The sequence below is a fragment of the Zootermopsis nevadensis genome, unplaced genomic scaffold (assembly GCF_977971745.1).
Source record: "Zootermopsis nevadensis isolate Lab colony 2312 unplaced genomic scaffold, Znev_1.0 Znev_ptg000009l, whole genome shotgun sequence".
NCBI lineage: Eukaryota > Metazoa > Arthropoda > Insecta > Blattodea > Termopsidae > Zootermopsis > Zootermopsis nevadensis.
In genome coordinates this window covers 43,182-59,658 of record NW_028259141.1, presented here as the reverse complement: position 1 = coordinate 59,658, position 16,477 = coordinate 43,182, and the positions used below count along the sequence as shown (strand labels likewise).

The following is a 16,477-nucleotide window of genomic DNA, read 5'->3' as shown; positions in this document are numbered from 1 at the left end:
ACACCATTATTAGGCGATCTCTCTGGTGATGAAGGCAGTAAGCATATTCCCCTTGTTACTTCATGCTTTTGAGTTAGTCTTGTTTCTTTTCTGTATTAATAACATAGGCAGGAAAACTGCGACATGAGTTAAGAAAGATAAAAGCAGTAAGTACAGTTTCTATGGGATATTATGATACAAGGTATAAAATGTGAAAGTAGGGCAAGGAAATATCTCAATTTGGGAACTCTACATTCAGACAGGTAAAATGCCATTTGTTGCTTTCGAACATTTTCGCTAGATCTACTGATACTATTGGTAGCACTGCATTAATCTAAATATATCGATATGGGAAAGAATGACTAGCGAAATTGCGTCGATCACTTTCGTAACCTGTTTTGAAGTACAGTACATATTTCTTGTACAGAGGTTTTGCAGCTATGTCAGACAGCAGACTGGCCGTATCTGATGCGAAGGTCTGAAAAAACAAGCACACAAACTGTGATGATCTCGTGGTAGTGGATTGTGTCTTGGAGTCTACGACTAGACAGCGGCGGATTTATCGTACGTAGTAAGATTTAGCAATTTGTGCGTTGTATTATAATTTTAACGGTTACATTATTTCTTGACGATGACTTCGCAGTTATACACACGAAAGTAAACAAGGTACAAAGTACTGGTTAATCTTGCACTTGCACTTGTACTACCTTATCCGTGTGTTTGGTCACGTAACTTCGTCTTGTTTCAGGTTCGGACTTCTGTAGGGCCCTATTAAGCATGACAGATCTGCGATTCGATGGCCGAGTGGTTGTAGTTACAGGAGCTGGTGCAGGTGATTATCGTACACGAAAATAATGTTTGTGCCTGATCGCTTTTCTAGTATGCAAGACTTTCTTTCGGAAATATTTAATTCTTGTCGAAATTATTTTAGGTTATCGTTCTTGTCTTCGCGGTTTCAGCTTCATTAATGACTATATTGTACAAAACAAATATAGTTCTTTCCCTCATTTGTTAAGACAAAAATATGAAATTGAAGGGTGTGGGCTGCTACAACAGTATGTTTCCAGTTTTAATTGTTCCAGTTTGTGTGTGTCCATTTCCATGGATAAAAGTTGTCATGATAATATTAAAGTATGATGAGACTCCACATGCCATGTGATGTGTGCACTGCAGAGGTGAGTTAATACCCTTCTCTTTTATCATTTGTCTGTTTCCATTGTCTCATAATCGTATTAATCATGGCATTTGCTTACAACTTCTTGTAATGAACAGTTCTGTGTGTCGTTTCACCCACTTATCATTTCTTGTGTGCCAGTTCCTCATAATTCTGACCAGCCATGACTTTATGTTTCAGGCCTGGGTAAAGCATATGCCCTGCTGTTTGCGGAGCGTGGAGCATCAGTTGTGGTGAATGACCTTGGTGGTGGTCGCCATCGCGATGGGAAGAGTAGCAGTGCAGCAGACAGTGTTGTAGAAGAGATCCGGCACAAAGGTGGGTTTAGTGCATTATGATGCTTGTTGGCTGCTACTGCATTTGCATGTAAGTTTCTTGTTTGTCCTCTCACCTCTTCTCTTTCTCCTTCCTTCTTACAAACTGCTTCCTTGTGTCCCCCTCTACCACCTCCGTCTGATTCCCTTTCCTTTCCAACTTCTGTTTTACGGTGAAGTCGCAGCACCGCGGGATTGCATTTGTATCGTAGATTGTTTTGTTTCTGGTAGGTGGCAAGGCTGTAGCCAACTATGCTTCTGTGGTGAATGGAGAGAAGATTATACAGACGGCTCTGGAAGAGTTTGGACGAGTAGATGTGGTAGTGAACAATGCTGGCATCCTGCGGGACAAGTCATTCTCCAGGATTAGTGACACAGACTGGAGTATGTTTGAGATTAAATCTTATTCTTGGCCATAATATCAGATTGTGGGGTACTTTCAGTGTATTTGGACTGCTACAGTCAGTCAGGCAGAAAACTAAGAGCGCCAGTGACTGGATATTATGTAGCTGTCCCAGGGGCCATTTTACCTTAAAGTCTGATAGTTCAGTGAAGTTGGAATATCATTTTTCTGCAGAGACTAATTCTGAAAGAGTTAAAATTCACAAGCGTCTATTCTCATTGTGGTTCTGACCAGTTTCAAGATACTGTCCATGGCATTTGCCTAGAGAGGCTGAAGAAAACCTTGACAAATACTGTCTGCTATGCCGAGCTGTTTTGTCTGTTGTTGATTTTGTATAGGAGGCCAAAAGAAAAGGGACTATGGTAGATTTCTTGAGTTCAGGGATGGTTTTGCATGCTTTTTTGTCTAGTTACTAGTGCTGTTGAGGTTTAATGATCATTTGTTACTGTTGCAGGCTTAATTCAGGACGTACACCTAACAGGTGCTTTCAAGGCAACTCGAGCCGCGTGGCCTCACTTCCGTAAACAAAAGTATGGACGTGTCATTGTGACATCCTCCAATTCTGGTCTATATGGGAACTTTGGGCAGGCAAACTACAGGTCGGTGTTAGTGACACTTCAGTATATTTATCTTTCATAGGATTGATCATTTGTATAATGTGTGCGTGATATCTTGGACATTAATCTGTTCTGTTTTGAATATCTTTGGGATTTAAAAGTATTAATTACAATACACCCCTCCCCCCGCCTATGAAATATTGATTTAACATTCTGGTTATTTATAAAAATAAAAGTTTGTCTTTGGTTGCCAGAAATGGTAGAAACTGTTTTCCCCCTCAGTTCCTCAAGACAGATGCCGGGATAGTGTGTTATATAAGCGAGGGTCACTTCTACACCCTCTCCAGTTCGTCATTCACCGTCGCTCTTCCTTTCAGGACTGTGTAATTCGTGCGGCTGAAAAGTTGTTCTCAAATAAGAAAGTTGGTGTGAGTGATGGCCGCTTTATGCATTTCTCGGGAGGAGTCCATGTATGTTTTCTTTATGGTTGCAGTGCTGCCAAGATGGGGCTGGTCGGTCTGAACAATACGTTAGCGATAGAGGGCAGGAAGGACAACATCCACTGCAATGTGATTGTGCCAACTGCGGCATCCCGGCTTACTGAAGACATCCTGCCACCTGGTGGGTGCTGCTGATACTAAAGCCTGACAGTGTGTCACTTCTGTTTACAATAAATGAACATCAAAGTGATGCAAACAGTACATTTTGGAAGTATATTCACCCTTTTGTCATATTATCAGTTGTAATAAATAGTTCATGTTTTGGAGATCTGTTATCAGCAGCTTTTAATATTGTCTCATGATTATAAACACTAATGTGATACTGATAAGTCACGTGTTTATTGCACAGATTTCTTTGCGCAGCTGCGCCCAGAGCTGATTGCGCCAGTCGTCGCGTGGCTGTGTCACGAATCCTGTGAGGAGACTGGCTCCATCATCGAGTCTGCTGCTGGCTGGGCAGGAAAATGTAAGTGTCAGTGGCACCCCTGTTCGGAATATGCTCGATGCCTGTAATGACACCACTGGTTCTGAGTCATGTGATGCCGTCCAAAACAGGACTGCATTTCATTAGGGTCATGAAGGTTGGGTCTGTTGTTGCTCTTTCAGTGAAATGCAGAAATGATTTTTTCACTGCAAATCACAATCGTAGATAAGTCGCAGAATCTGCATGTGGACTTCCGTAGATGTGTCAACAGCGGTAGAATGACCGGATTCATGTTTCAAGGGTCCTGATTTCAGTGAGACAGCTTGGAATAGCCATGAAGCGCAGTAATGATAGACAAGCAGAGAACCGTTTACCTCCCGTGCTGAGTGTCGGCAGAACTTTCCATCAGGATGCGTTCTTGTCTGACAACCTTCAGGTTATCTGGTGCGTTCACCGGGCGGCCTGCTGCGTGCACAGATGAATGAGCTGGTGACGCCAGAGGCTGTACGTGAGAACTGGGGCAAGGTGACAGATATGTCTGCTGCCGTTAAATTGGAGTCCATCCAGGAGGCATCTGGTACCCTGATGACCGTTCTTGAGCAGATGAAGTCGAACTCTGGGCTTTCTTCTGATGGCGTGAGTTATGACTCGATGTAGTTTTTTGCATATGCTTTCAGATAGTAATTCTTAAAGTTACCCCTGTGTCTAAGCACCATCCAGTGGAGGTGTATAGAGGGAGTGTAGTATAAGATGTATGAATGAGCAGAATTAATTTTGTTTATTGTGTACAGGATTTTAGCCCGTCGCCATAATTGTAGTATGTGGTTTACGTTACTTCAGTTGTGGCTTACGTCACTGGAGGTCCAGTATTTTGTTAAATGAGGTGTACATTAGTTTTGGCAATGGCTGGTGCTGCCATCCAAGTATTGATAGTGGCTAATCTTTGTGCAGACTTGAACTTTTGTCTTCTTGGTGACACTTATTCTGTGAACATGGTTTAAGGTCCTGATTTCCTTTCCAGAAGAGTGTTGTGACAAAGTTCCAATACACTCCTCGTGACCTGATCCTGTATGCACTGGGAGGTGAGTAATGTGCCCTTATGTGCGTGTGTTTGTGACAGTGTGACAGACAAGTAATGTGTTTGTTTTATTGCAGTTGGTAGCACTGTGACCAACCCAAGTGCCCTGAGATTCCTGTATGAAGGCCACGCAGACTTCTCTGCGTTGCCGACGTTCCTCGTGTTGCAAGGCGTGTCTGCCGTGATGGAGTCTAGTGTTACTGATGAGGTGTTCAGTGGCAGGGATTTCAATCCTGCCAGGGTAAGTGAGGTTATGTCTTGATAAGCAGACTCTTTTGAGGATAACCGCAAGGTTCAGCATCGGTCATTTCGAAGCCTGCCTTCGGATGCAACCCTGAGCCACCTCACAATCTTCTTGCTGTGTTTTCATCTCTGTATGTGCATTTCTTGCCTTCGCAGCTGAACATGTCCATATATCTTAACGCAAGGCACATTTTACTGCCTGTGCTTTGTCTATTACGAATATAATAGCCAGTCTCCATCGCACTTGACTTGTTTAGTTCACTGTACATGCAGTGAGGAAGAAATTAAAAGTCTGCTGGTCCTCATGGAATGAAAGCAGATCCAGCTTCTGCGAAAATAATACTGCAGTGAGTTGTTTTTCTGTTCATTGCAACGGAGGATCATTCAGGTCGTATTCTATGCTAGTGAAGTTGTAATTGAGCAGTGTGGTGTGGACTCGGGGAATGCTTGCTATCATTCAGTCCAAAATGTTTTGTCCTCTCATCTCACATCAAGAAAACTAAAGATACAAAAGTTGTGCTGTATGGGTGTTAAACTTGGTCTCCCACTTTGAGGGAGGAACATAGATTGAGGGTCTTTGAGAACAGAGTGTTTAGGATATTTCGACCTAAGAGGCAGGAAGAAAATTGCATTATGAGCTTCACGGACTGTACCCCTCGCTTGATACTGTTAGGGCGATTAAATCGAGGAGGATAAGACGGGCGGGACATGCGGAACGCATTGTGGAGGGGTGGGGTGTTTACAAGATATTGGTTAGAAGGCCTGAAGGGAGGAGATTGTGGGTGAGACATTGGCGTAGGTGGGATGGCGTTAAGATGGACCTTTGGGAGATAGGAATCTATGGAGCAAACTGGATGCAGCTGGCTCAGGTTAGTCTTATGGCAGGCTTTTGTGAACTCAGTGATGACCCTTTGGCTTCTATAAAGAAAGTGTTCTAATTTTTGAGAAGCCAAGTATACAGTCAGTTTTTCAAAGAATATCCTGCACCATAGAGAGAGTGAGGATAGAATTCACACTGATTCAGTGAGCTGCACAGAGTGTAGATGCTTCCCACTGGCATGCCACTCGGTCGTGTAAACAAATGACAGTATTCAGTTGTTTTTGCAGGTATATCATAAAGTATTTCTTTCTTTCTTTCCACTAAATGGATTCGAGAAGTTCTGCTAACTTAAAGATAGTTCAGTGGTTTCGACGTAGAGACTGATTGGATTATGAACCTTAGGGTTGCTGATGAGGCACAAAGGAATGAGAAACGATTGAGTACATAATTGGAGTTGACTGAGGAGGATCGTGTTGCTGCTATGTTGCCAGATGTTGCATGGTGAGCAGTACTTGGAGGTTCTGCGTCCCATCAACAGTGAAGGGACTCTTGAGGTGCACTGCAAGGTGGTGGATATGTTGGACAAGGGATCTGGGACTGTTGTGCTGGTGGAAGGTGAGATAAAATTGTGCAGTATGATCATTCCATTTGTAACTTCTGTCAACTTGGTTCGTGCAGTTGTAACGTGTCTCTTTTTCATTGATCTGTCTAGGCTAGGGGGAATATAAGTGGTTTAAAAGTCTAGTCTTCAAGGTGATACAAATTCAGTTGCTGTCTGTTGTCATTATTGCAGTGGAGACATTTGATGAAAGTGGTGAGAAGGTGGCACAGTCCCTGCTGACAACATTTGCTGTTGGAATGAAGGGTGTTACAGACAAGCGTACTTCACCCTATGATGTGCCAACAGCAGAACCACCAAAGCGGATTCCTGATTTGTCTGTTGAGCAACGCACGTCTCTTGATCAGGTCAGAATAGAGGGAAGCATGTGTTACGTGTGAGGCTCTTTGGTTATTTTTCTTTGAGGGGGGGGGGGGGGAGTGAATGTAACTTTTCTTATTCTGTGTATGTATTTTTAGTTTCTTCTGTCAGTAGTACTAACGTGTGAAATATGGAGAAGAAGGACAATCTAATTAAGATCTTGACATATTTGTGGTGATAGAGCTTTGTAAAATGTGCATCCTTAAGATTATTTGATGTAGACTGAAAATGCTGACTGCTTTGAATCTGCACTTATTGCTGTGTGTGAAAATTATGACTAATGAAACACTGCAGCTAAGTCTGTAGAATTTAGTATGCAGAGAGATCATAAACACACCTACAAATTAATTGTCAATGTTTCTTCACTTCAACATTATTTCCTGCAGGCTGCACTCTACCGACTGTCTGGAGACCGCAACCCACTTCACATTGACCCGAATGTGGCTGCATTTGGTGGATTTGATCGGCCCATCCTGCACGGTCTGTGTTCGCTGGGCTTCTCAGCCCGCCATGTCCTACAGCAGTATGCGGATAATGATCCAACCAAATTCAAAGCCATAAAGGTGTGTAATAGAAACATCTCTTTTTGGGGCTTTCCTATTTTCACATTCTCATGATAACATTCCAGCACCCTCTTTCTGTTGTTCTATGGATTGTTTGTGTTCACAGCATTTTTCACTTGCCTCTTCCGTGTCTGATGTACAGTTCAGGTGATGTCAGTCATTGTACTTTCTTATTCTTTCCACATGCTTTCCTATTTTCTCGCATCCCTGTTGGAATACTTCATAACCGTGACTCCCATTCACAGTGGATACGTTAAGGGATATTCATGTGAAGCATGGTGCAATGGTGTGGCTTGATAGTAGATTTCTAAGTTGTAATTCCGGAGGACTGTTCATAACATTTTACCATTTCAGTCTCTTCTTTTTAATTTTATCATCTTGTTGCTTTGTAAGTTCTTTGTACTTTTTTTCCATCAGAGAGATTGTTAAATATGATGTTATTTCATGAATGTGTTTCATTTTCAGAGGTTATATAGCATCAGATAGAATGAGAGGATAATGAATGGGTATGAATTTGGAAAGGGGCAGTAATATTAATTTTCATGTTACTATGCTGGAAGTTCTTTGGAGGGACTGAGGAGAACTCTGATTAGCCTGAGAAGGATAGTCAGAAACTGGACTTAGATGCAACCTGATATCCCCATTAATATGGTTTAGATCGTTGCACTACACAGGCCATCAGAGTGTGAGGGTATGAAGAAAATGATGACTGTCACTGGTTTACAGGCTCGGTTCAGCAAGCCGGTTATCCCTGGGCAGACACTACAGACTGACATGTGGCAACAGGGGAACCGTATCCACTTTCAGACCAAGGTGAAAGAGACGGGGAGCGTGGTGATATCTGGCGCATATGTCGATCTCACCGAGGCATCCGTCCCGCAGCACAAGGTACGTTTTTGTGGCTGACTGATGGGCCAAGATCATCTTTGATGATGGTTGTTCTGCTGGTGAGAAATTTCGTTGCTGCTGGCCTTTCATCACGTTCACATAATTCTGCCCTTATGCTCTGTCATGAGCTGGTTGAGTCCTATCTATCTCTTCACATCATATTTCTCTAAGGTGCATTTTAGTAATGTCTGTGTGTGTGTGTAGATCTCCCAAGTACTGTTTTCCTTTCAGCTTTTCCAATGAAATTTTTGTGTTAAATTTCATGTCTACGCAGTGGAAATAAAAGGTCACACATATTGCAGGTTCCTCACAGAAAAATGCAATTTGATTATGCAGTACACTGCTACTAAACAAGACGAAGTATTTGAGCTGTGTTGTTTGCATGTAAAGCTTACTTAATATAAATGTACATTTTGATGTAAATTCTGTAATTGTGTGTTGGAGAATGTTTAATTTAGTGTGGGTTTAATGAGCCAAATATAAGATTTAATTCTGGAGTTTTAGTAAAATGATAAGAAAGCTCTGATGGGCAGGGCATACAGCATGCATGAGCAAGACATGAAATGAGTACAGAATTTTGTGTGGAAAACCTGAGGGAAGAGATGGCTTCAGAGACCAACTCATAGATGGGAGTGTAATATTAAAATGGATCTTTAAAATACTGGGTGTTAGGTTGTGGATTGTGTTCAAGTGGTTCAAGATAAGTCCATGAGGCAGGCCTGAGCTGTGTGGTGTTTGTTCCTACAGATTGCAAGTTGTGTTTATAATCGATATAAAGTGTAACTGATATTCTGTTATCTTGTGATAACCTGCATTGTTCAGCCTAGCAATTTCTTACTCTCAGTGACAAGGTTATGTTTCCTTTTTGTTAAGATCCCAAACATTACAGCATTGCTAGTATCACATCTTCAGTAAGATCCATTTTAACCCTTTAAAGCTGAGTTGTAACTGTATGTACCACCTGCTGTAACAGTCATTATCTCTGCATTTTGCCCACAGAATATATAATGTGGGTTTTATATTGATCTCAGAATAAACAGTAATTTATTTCTCTAAGCAGCATTAACTAGTTTAGTGTTGTCGTGGAGACGTGTTGTGTTTTCTTTGAGGTAACAATGGATTGATAGAATATTATGCACCTTCACTGTGGCTGAAGGGGTTAATTATTTTCTTTAATTTCCTAGTTGGTCTTCAGAGGTTACTCAAAAGCTCTATGGAATTTCTTTGTTTTCTCTTTCCTAGTTACATTTCCAGCTTATGGTAAATATCTGCAAATCAATTTCTCAGGATATTTGCATCTTCAGTGGGCAAAGTGAGGAAGAAACTTCACGATTTGTACAGTTCACTTAGTGCTTTGTGAATAGTGAACTGTGGGAGACAAAGAGAAGTTGTCACATGAATACATTGTTTCACTACACTTGTTTATGTAAAATGTCATTAGGTCAGAAATTGGCTTAGACTTGGAAAAAAATTTTGGCATGAAGCTGGGGGTGGAGCCGAGTCATGATATGGCCATTTGTGTGTGTTTTGTGTAACAGAATAATGAACCTTTGTTTTGTAAAAGCAGTAAGTTTTTTGACTAGCTGAGTCACTGTCAAGGAGGCAGGAAAGACTTTGCACTTTAGCCTACATGTAAGGTTGTCTTGATAACATGTACAGTACAGTACAGTACAGTAGCTGTGTTCAAGGTCATGGAAGAAACACAAGTGAGTAGCTCTGATGTATGCTGGTTGCATCAGTCAGTCACTATGCCTGCTGTGATGAGGTCCACCAAGGTGAGGGAAGTGAAAACTGGAATTTGTAGTTCAGAGGCACATCTCATGTCCTGACATAGAATGAAAATATGAACATTGTTTTGCATTTGTTTTTAAGCTAAAAATATAGTATTCATAAATATTTAACACGTTCAGGAAGTACTCATTATTGATTACAGAGTGTGTAACCATCGAAACTACTCTCAGTAATGCTAAAGATCAAATTACATCATATCCATATTTTTCCACTTTTGTATGGTTGTAAAATATGGTTTCTTTCTTTGTGTGAAGAACCTAAATTGTGTTTGAAAACAACCAAATATTATTTGGGATCTTGAAGGATCAAATAAGTGGATTCTTAGGATAGTGAACTAAAGGACTAAATGTGTTGTTCATAAGATGAAAACACATAATGTATGCATAGTTTGGTGGGAATCCTGTTAAAAAAATTGGACATAAGTAAGACTGAGAATTTAAGGGGAGGATAATATTAAGCTGGATCTTAGACAAATACAGATGTGTTTGAACTGTGCCAAAGTGGCTTGGTCCTGCAGCTAGTGATACTGTTTGGTATTGGCAATGTTCGACCTTCGTTTTCTATCACCAGAGAGTTAACAGGTTCCTAGAGACATGCAGAAATGGTGTATGATGTTGGTGGCTTTGTAAACTGTAATGTGAGGTTGCATTGTTGGTGCAGGCATCCACATCAGCGCTGGATTCGGATGGTGTGTTTGACTTGCTGAAAAAGCGGGTTGCGGCAAACCCAGAGCGTGCCAAGAAGATCGGTGGTGTGTTCCAGTACAACATCACCAAAGATGGCAATACTGTTGCCACCTGGAGTATGTATCACACAGTTGTCATGGATTTACAGCACTGTTAGAGAGTAAATTTTATACAGACTAACTTAAAACTTTCATCTGTTAAACGTTTTGTCTGTGCGGTTAACTCTCCTACTTCATATCTGGCAGATCTTGGGTTTGTATCTCATTTGAGAGACAGGGTTTTCTTATCATAGTCACGGAAGGCAATGATGAGACCCTCGCCGGGTTCGCTTGTCACGGCCACTTGCAGCTGAAACGGAAAGACTTGTTATGCATTTCTGTTGCGTCCTACAGGAGCAGTGTGTGACGATGTTAACAGAAACCCAAAAAACAAAACAAGAGATAAACTTAGGAATTTTACATGATTACAGGCTTTGTGGCATATGTATTTGTCAAGAAGTTCTGGAAAAATGAAATGTATGCAGAAATTTGATGGTGAAACCTGAGGAACACCACTTGGAAGACTTGTAAGAAGTTTGGAGATTAATATTCAATTTTAGCTTTGATGTTAGCTATATTCAGTCCTCAGTTCATTTTAATTATGAGCTTTGAATATCAGAGAAGCAGACAGAAACAAGTATGGTGTCCATAGATGGATTTTCCAAGTAATATTTAAATGAAGATTTCTGTCTTCTGGGTTATTGCGCTGTGTAGTCTGGTCGATGTTAACCAACGTTTCAGAGGTCATACTGCCTCCGTCATCAGGGCGATGAATATGCCAATAGGGTGTGAGGAGTTGGATTTTATAGGCAGGGAAGTGAAAGGTGTAGCCTGCCCCGAGCCAATGGGAGCAGGTATGGGAGTGGACCAATGGTAGCACGTGGGCGAGGGTGGGAGAGGGAGAGAAAGTAGAGAGAGAAAGGTGAGTGTAGTTGTATGGATAAAGGCCCTGAAAGGGGCCGAGTTAGTGGTCTGGTTGGTTCTGGCGGCGCACTCTTGCTCGTTCTCGGAGTCCTCGGAGTGTGTGGATCAGAGGCTTCCAGGACCGGCTCAGGTGAAGTCCATCTTCCCTGTTAAAGTTATCAGGATGAAGTTCGATCTCGATGGCTTCCCTGATTAACCGGTCCATGTAGCCGGTTTTTGAGGAGAGGATAGAAGTGTCCTCTAGCTGTATCTTGTGCTCCAAGTTGAAGCGGTGTTCAGCAACCGCAGATTTCTCGGGCTGCCCGAGCCGGATGTGGCGTTCGTGCTCCTTGATCCTGGCCTCAACGGAACGGCCTGTCTGGCCGATGTAGACTTTTCCGCACTCGCAGGGAACTCTGTATACGCCAGGCGTCTTCAGTCCTAGGTCGTCCTTTACCGGCCGGAGAAAACTGGGAATTTTCTTTGGCGGAAGACCAACAGACTTGATGTCGTGCCTGGCCAGCAACCTGCTTATGCGGTTGAAGGTCGTCCCGACGTAGGGCAGGAAGGCAACCGAGGCTGGTTTTTCAGTAGGCGGTGGCAGCCTCGCAGGCGGATTGAGAGCTTTCTGAATCTGACGGTTGCTGTATCCGTTTTTCCTGAAGGTGGTGGTGAGTGCATCCAGTTCACTCTGTAGGCTGTCGTGGTCGCAAAGGGCTTTAGCCCTGTGTACCAGGGTCGAGAGCACGGCCTGTTTGTTGGACGGGTGGTGATGGGAATTGGAGTTGAGGTAAAGGTCGGTATGGGTTGGTTTCCGGTACACCTTGTGGCCTAATGAGCCGTCAGGTTTCCGGTGAATGTCTATGTCGAGGAATGGGAGATGGCCGTCCTTTTCAGTCTCCATGGTGAACTGGATGACCTCTGAAACGTTGGTTAACATCGACCAGACTACACAGCGCAATAACCCAGAAGACAGAAATCTTCATATTCACCGCTGTGAGAACCTCAAGTCTTACATAATATTTAAATGTTTCAAAATGAAAATCATTTTATCAATCTGAAGAATTTGTGTTTTATGCTCATTATTTTACAATGGCTTCCTGTACATTCTAAATATATAATTTAGGACCAGCACAATGGAAATTACAAACATTTCTATAAATTTTGACCACGGTCCATGCAAGTGATAACTCACTTCAGAGGCATCCTCTGTTGGTCTGTAGTTGACTTCTGCAGCTGTGAAGTTGAAGTATCCATATTTCCTTGGTCTGACAGCTACTACATGAGATACATTTGTCCCTGCAGGGATCCTGTCAATCTTGATGTTGAGCTGACCACCCACCAAAGTGAAGGCCTCTTTGTGAAAGCTACTGTCACTCAGCTTAACACCAAGAGCAGTACTTGTGCCAACATTATATAGTGTGTACTGCAAAGAATGTTGTGTGTTATAATCAAACAAGTTTATGAGGTATGTTGGTATTATATGGGTACTAAATACAATATTATCATGAGATGCTCCATATTCTTTGGCTTGTAACATAAACGGCCTATGATATGTAAAAATTTCTATTCTGCAAAAACAACCGGACGATAATTTTTCTGAAACAATATGACATCTAAATATCCCAGCTACTATGTCCATGTCTTCAACCAGATATCTATTCAGTATCTGTTTCGAAATTAGCAATCTGGCACCCGTTTCTTCTTCCTCATTACCATCTACATAAGCAGCTAGGGCTGCGAGAACAAAAATACTTATAAATTTCATTCTTTCAAGACTTTTAACGAAATATTAATTTATACACTCCCCAACGTGTTGTACGCACGAGTACTTCGAATCTTTCCCAACGGAATGGCACTTCTTTATCAAAACTTCCAACTCGTTGCCAACTCACAAGCAACAAAGCATGTAATTCGACTCCTACTGGCAATGACCGCACTTAAAAATTAGTTCCGGTTCCCTTCATTGTCACCAATTTAAAAGTTAATGACGATAAAATATACCGTTCCAGCCGTTGCCAATGTTAAAATGAAACTGTTTTGGCTTCACTGTTAAACACGGAAGTTTAGAAGTTCCATAGTTTGTAACATGCTTTGTAACTCAGAACTGTAGTTTGTTAATCGGCTGTACTTCGTATGCGATTATTTGGAATAATTATTAGGCACATATGGATGTGCTTTGTTATCGGTAATATAACGTAACTGTGTTGAGAATCATGTCGATGTCTCTGTCATCAGACCCGGAATTGGAAATGAAAGTTAAAAAAGGTTTGAAAACGTGTCAAACATGGATTGAGTTGTTTATGTTGAACTTATATACGTAACATTGCAAAGCACTGCCCCCGATGGTGGAGAAGAGGGTAGAAGTTACCAGACTGCATCATGAGTTGCAGGGACGTTGCTACGATGTGGAGTATGCCATTGGGTAAGGTTTAAAGGAAATTCTGTTCGTTCACTAGTATTCAAGAGGAACCTTGTTCCCAAGTGAATACTTTTCCACAGGCTTGTAGCAGCATCTTGCTCATTTCTAGTTGACATTTTGAATTATGTGAAGTGTAATTTCTTTATGTTACAAGGAAAGCTTATTATTTAATCAATTAACTTAGTGATTTTAGACCTTCATTCATTTGACATTTCTGCCTGGCAAAGGAATAAGATCCTGAGTCCTGACACAAAGTCGCCAAATATGGTGTGTGTGCATGTGTCTATCTATCTATATATATATATATATGATTTGGAAGAAAAGTGAGAATCACAAGACCTTCCCAGAACTTTGTGTAGTTTTTTCAGCAGTTGTATTGTTCTCCAGGGCAGTGAAGTCTATGGAGGGGGCAGAGGATAACCTTGGTAACATACAGGAACTGCTGAAGAATGCGGTGTTCTTGCGACAGCAGATTAAGTATGAAGAAGCTCGCAGGTGAGTGTTATTGTGAATGTTGTGGACGTGATTTCTGTGGTCTGTCTGTGCCTTCTCTCAGGGTTCTTCCCATTTTATTCATATGTGAACTGAATGTAAGATGAGCAAATGTGTTTCAGTTGGAAAAGAATGTACTATAGCAAGTACAGAATGCTAAATTTGTGGGTTACCTGTGTTTTAGAATACATGAAGGAAATAGGGTTTGGGGAATTTGGGACACAAACTTGTTTTATAGCAACAGGAAGGAAGTCTGTCACTAGTGTAAATCCCCCATAAATAAATATCTCCTATGCGTAAGGAAAAAATGATCTGAATTGTTGTGTAGTACATGGACAAAACTATTCTGTGCAAATCCTCGTTTGGGAAGGAGTGATTCTACCAGTAAATTATAGCAGTGTTGTGTTAGCACTCCTGTTTCTCAAATGAATTACGTCCTATGCACAAGTCTCAGCAGGGGATTTGCTGTCCTGACTGAAGAGGGTTTTTTTTGTCAGTTTCCTCAGATCTTCCAGTTGAATCTGATCATAGTGTATCAGAATATGCCAGTTGATCCAGTGGTTTTTGAATGACTTATAAAGCAGTCTTATTAATTAAGTAAGCTGCATGTGTATGTCCATCTAGCCTGATTCAGTTACACAGCAGTTGACTGGTTTTTGTGAAATTTGGTGTGAATATCTACCATTTCAGTTCTCTTGATCTTCTGTTCATTTTAACTTTGTCATCTGCCATTACTGAATTGAGTTTTGAGGTTCTTATGATAGTGAATATGGAGGTGGCTGTCTTGCAGGTTGTTGCACCATTTAATGTAAAAATCAGTTTGTGCAACGTCGCAGGCAACCATCTTTGTAATGAGTTGTTTTGTAGGACACTAAATTAATTTTATTGCTCTGTGGATCACTGTTTCATTCACAGTAGTGTAGAATACCGGTCAGACAGTGTGTTAGTGATTTTTCACCTTGCTGTGATTCTTCATGTGTGTTAGAATTGTGTTTTGTTCTTGTGTGCTGATCCAAGAACATTTGGATTGGCATGCGCATATGCGCAACGCATGTGATTTATGTTGCATGTCTTGTCTGTGTAGGCTCCCCCACTAATGCTGTGACATGCCAGGTAATTGCTGCTTCCTGTTGTTTATTATGTTGGTAGTATATTATGGTAAGCAGTCACTACATGATCATGATGAAATTGGGGATATCACATGGCCTTAGAATTGTTACTGTGTAGGAGAAAGAGTGCATGGTCACATGGACATAATGTTTCATTGATACAGAGGACACTACAGAACAAGGGAACTGTGGTCCTATAAGTGGGAAATATTAACCTGTCAGTGTGGGCTGTGTCGAATGGACGTCTTTGCACGGTGTGATAGGTGCCATGTATGTTTCCAACATCAGAGTGAAAGAAATGACTATATTTATTCAATTGTGAGGTGATACTGAACTGTGCAATATCGTTATACTAAGAGACAGTATATTTAAGACATTTATTTCCTCTATTAGGTTGAAGGCCAGTTCATGCTTCATTGTTCAAAGTTCCTGCTTTTGGAAAAGTTCTTAATTACAGATAATAATGGCTACTTATTTCACCTGCTGTTTTGTGTGGGTGTTAAACTTGGTGTCTTGCACTGATGTCTGTGATGAGCAGAATACATGTAACTAAGAGAAACATACAGGCAGCGAGAGAAAATTACATAATGAGGAGCTTCATGAATTGTGCTGTTTTTTTGGGAAAGTGTTCAAATCAAGAAACCAGTGGGTGGTTGGTGTTGCCCAAGGAATGTAGTGGCACTTTAGTATTAGCAGTGGATAGTTATATAATCAATATTGTTTGTGCATGTTTTTTTTCCTTCAAATTAGCCATTTAATTACTATGTATTTGCATCGCTGTTTGTTTAATTTTGTTCAGATTACAATTTCATGTCTTGGATCCTCCATTCACAATAATCCTAATCCCATTTAGTATTAAGTAATTTGTACGGTTGAAATATAATTATTAAATAGCCTACGAATCAATTAGTCAGTTCATTCACCCTTTTAGCCACTTGATCTCTTAATCACAGTCAGGCGGCTAAGCAACCAGTGGATCAATCAACTGCTCATTCTGTTCAAAGATATTTGTTCGTACAGGAACAAGAAGGAGTCATACTAAATTAAGGGTTTGGTGCAGTCTTTACTGTATGATCTACTATTAGCTTCTCAAGGACTCTGCTTCATGAAAATT

At 41.2% G+C, this 16,477-nt stretch overlaps 3 protein-coding genes across 17 annotated transcripts in view; 2 read left to right on the top strand and 1 right to left on the bottom strand.

The window, feature by feature from the left end:
• The window catches only part of LOC147874293 (transformation/transcription domain-associated protein-like), a 58,614-nt gene that overhangs the window by 27,597 nt on the left and 14,540 nt on the right, over positions 1 to 16,477 (top strand). The window lies entirely within an intron of this gene.
• LOC147874294 (peroxisomal multifunctional enzyme type 2-like) lies at positions 493 to 16,269 on the top strand. 10 transcript variants are annotated; one of them, XR_015534321.1, is made up of 18 exons: positions 493 to 543; positions 728 to 811; positions 1,334 to 1,471; positions 1,699 to 1,851; positions 2,325 to 2,469; positions 2,921 to 3,048; positions 3,277 to 3,393; positions 3,788 to 3,987; positions 4,373 to 4,433; positions 4,507 to 4,670; positions 5,984 to 6,107; positions 6,286 to 6,458; positions 6,858 to 7,034; positions 7,761 to 7,922; positions 10,374 to 10,515; positions 12,646 to 12,808; positions 14,150 to 14,257; positions 15,757 to 16,269. XR_015534321.1 is itself a non-coding variant. In XM_087345698.1 (16 exons), exons 2-16 carry the CDS (start codon positions 757 to 759, stop codon positions 14,155 to 14,157), a joined length of 1,947 nt encoding a protein of 648 aa, XP_087201824.1. In that variant the 5' UTR covers positions 493 to 543; positions 728 to 756; the 3' UTR covers positions 14,158 to 16,269. The 10 variants fall into 10 exon arrangements, 6 of the variants coding, with proteins under 6 accessions (XP_087201824.1, XP_087201823.1, XP_087201828.1 ...); XR_015534322.1 differs by lacking the exon at positions 12,646 to 12,808; XR_015534320.1 differs by having other exon boundaries at positions 14,150 to 16,269.
• LOC147874295 (translocon-associated protein subunit beta-like) lies at positions 9,773 to 14,070 on the bottom strand. Its single transcript, XM_087345705.1, has 2 exons — positions 12,536 to 14,070; positions 9,773 to 10,747 (listed from the first exon to the last, which is right to left on the bottom strand). The coding sequence occupies exons 1-2, from the start codon at positions 13,106 to 13,108 to the stop codon at positions 10,661 to 10,663; spliced, it is 660 nt and encodes a 219-aa protein (XP_087201831.1). The 5' UTR covers positions 13,109 to 14,070; the 3' UTR covers positions 9,773 to 10,660.

Coding starts and splice junctions, on each gene's coding strand:
- LOC147874294 (XM_087345702.1), top strand. CDS start 757: ATGACAGATCTGCGATTCGATGGCCGAGTGGTTGTAGTTACAGGAGCT. Junction 6,108..6,285: donor GACTGTTGTGCTGGTGGAAG/GTGAGATAAAAT, acceptor TCATTATTGCAG/TGGAGACATTTGATGAAAGT. Junction 6,459..6,857: donor AACGCACGTCTCTTGATCAG/GTCAGAATAGAG, acceptor TATTTCCTGCAG/GCTGCACTCTACCGACTGTC.
- LOC147874295 (XM_087345705.1), bottom strand. CDS start 13,108: ATGAAATTTATAAGTATTTTTGTTCTCGCAGCCCTAGCTGCTTATGTA. Junction 10,748..12,535: donor CAACAGAGGATGCCTCTGAA/GTGAGTTATCAC, acceptor TTTCCGTTTCAG/CTGCAAGTGGCCGTGACAAG.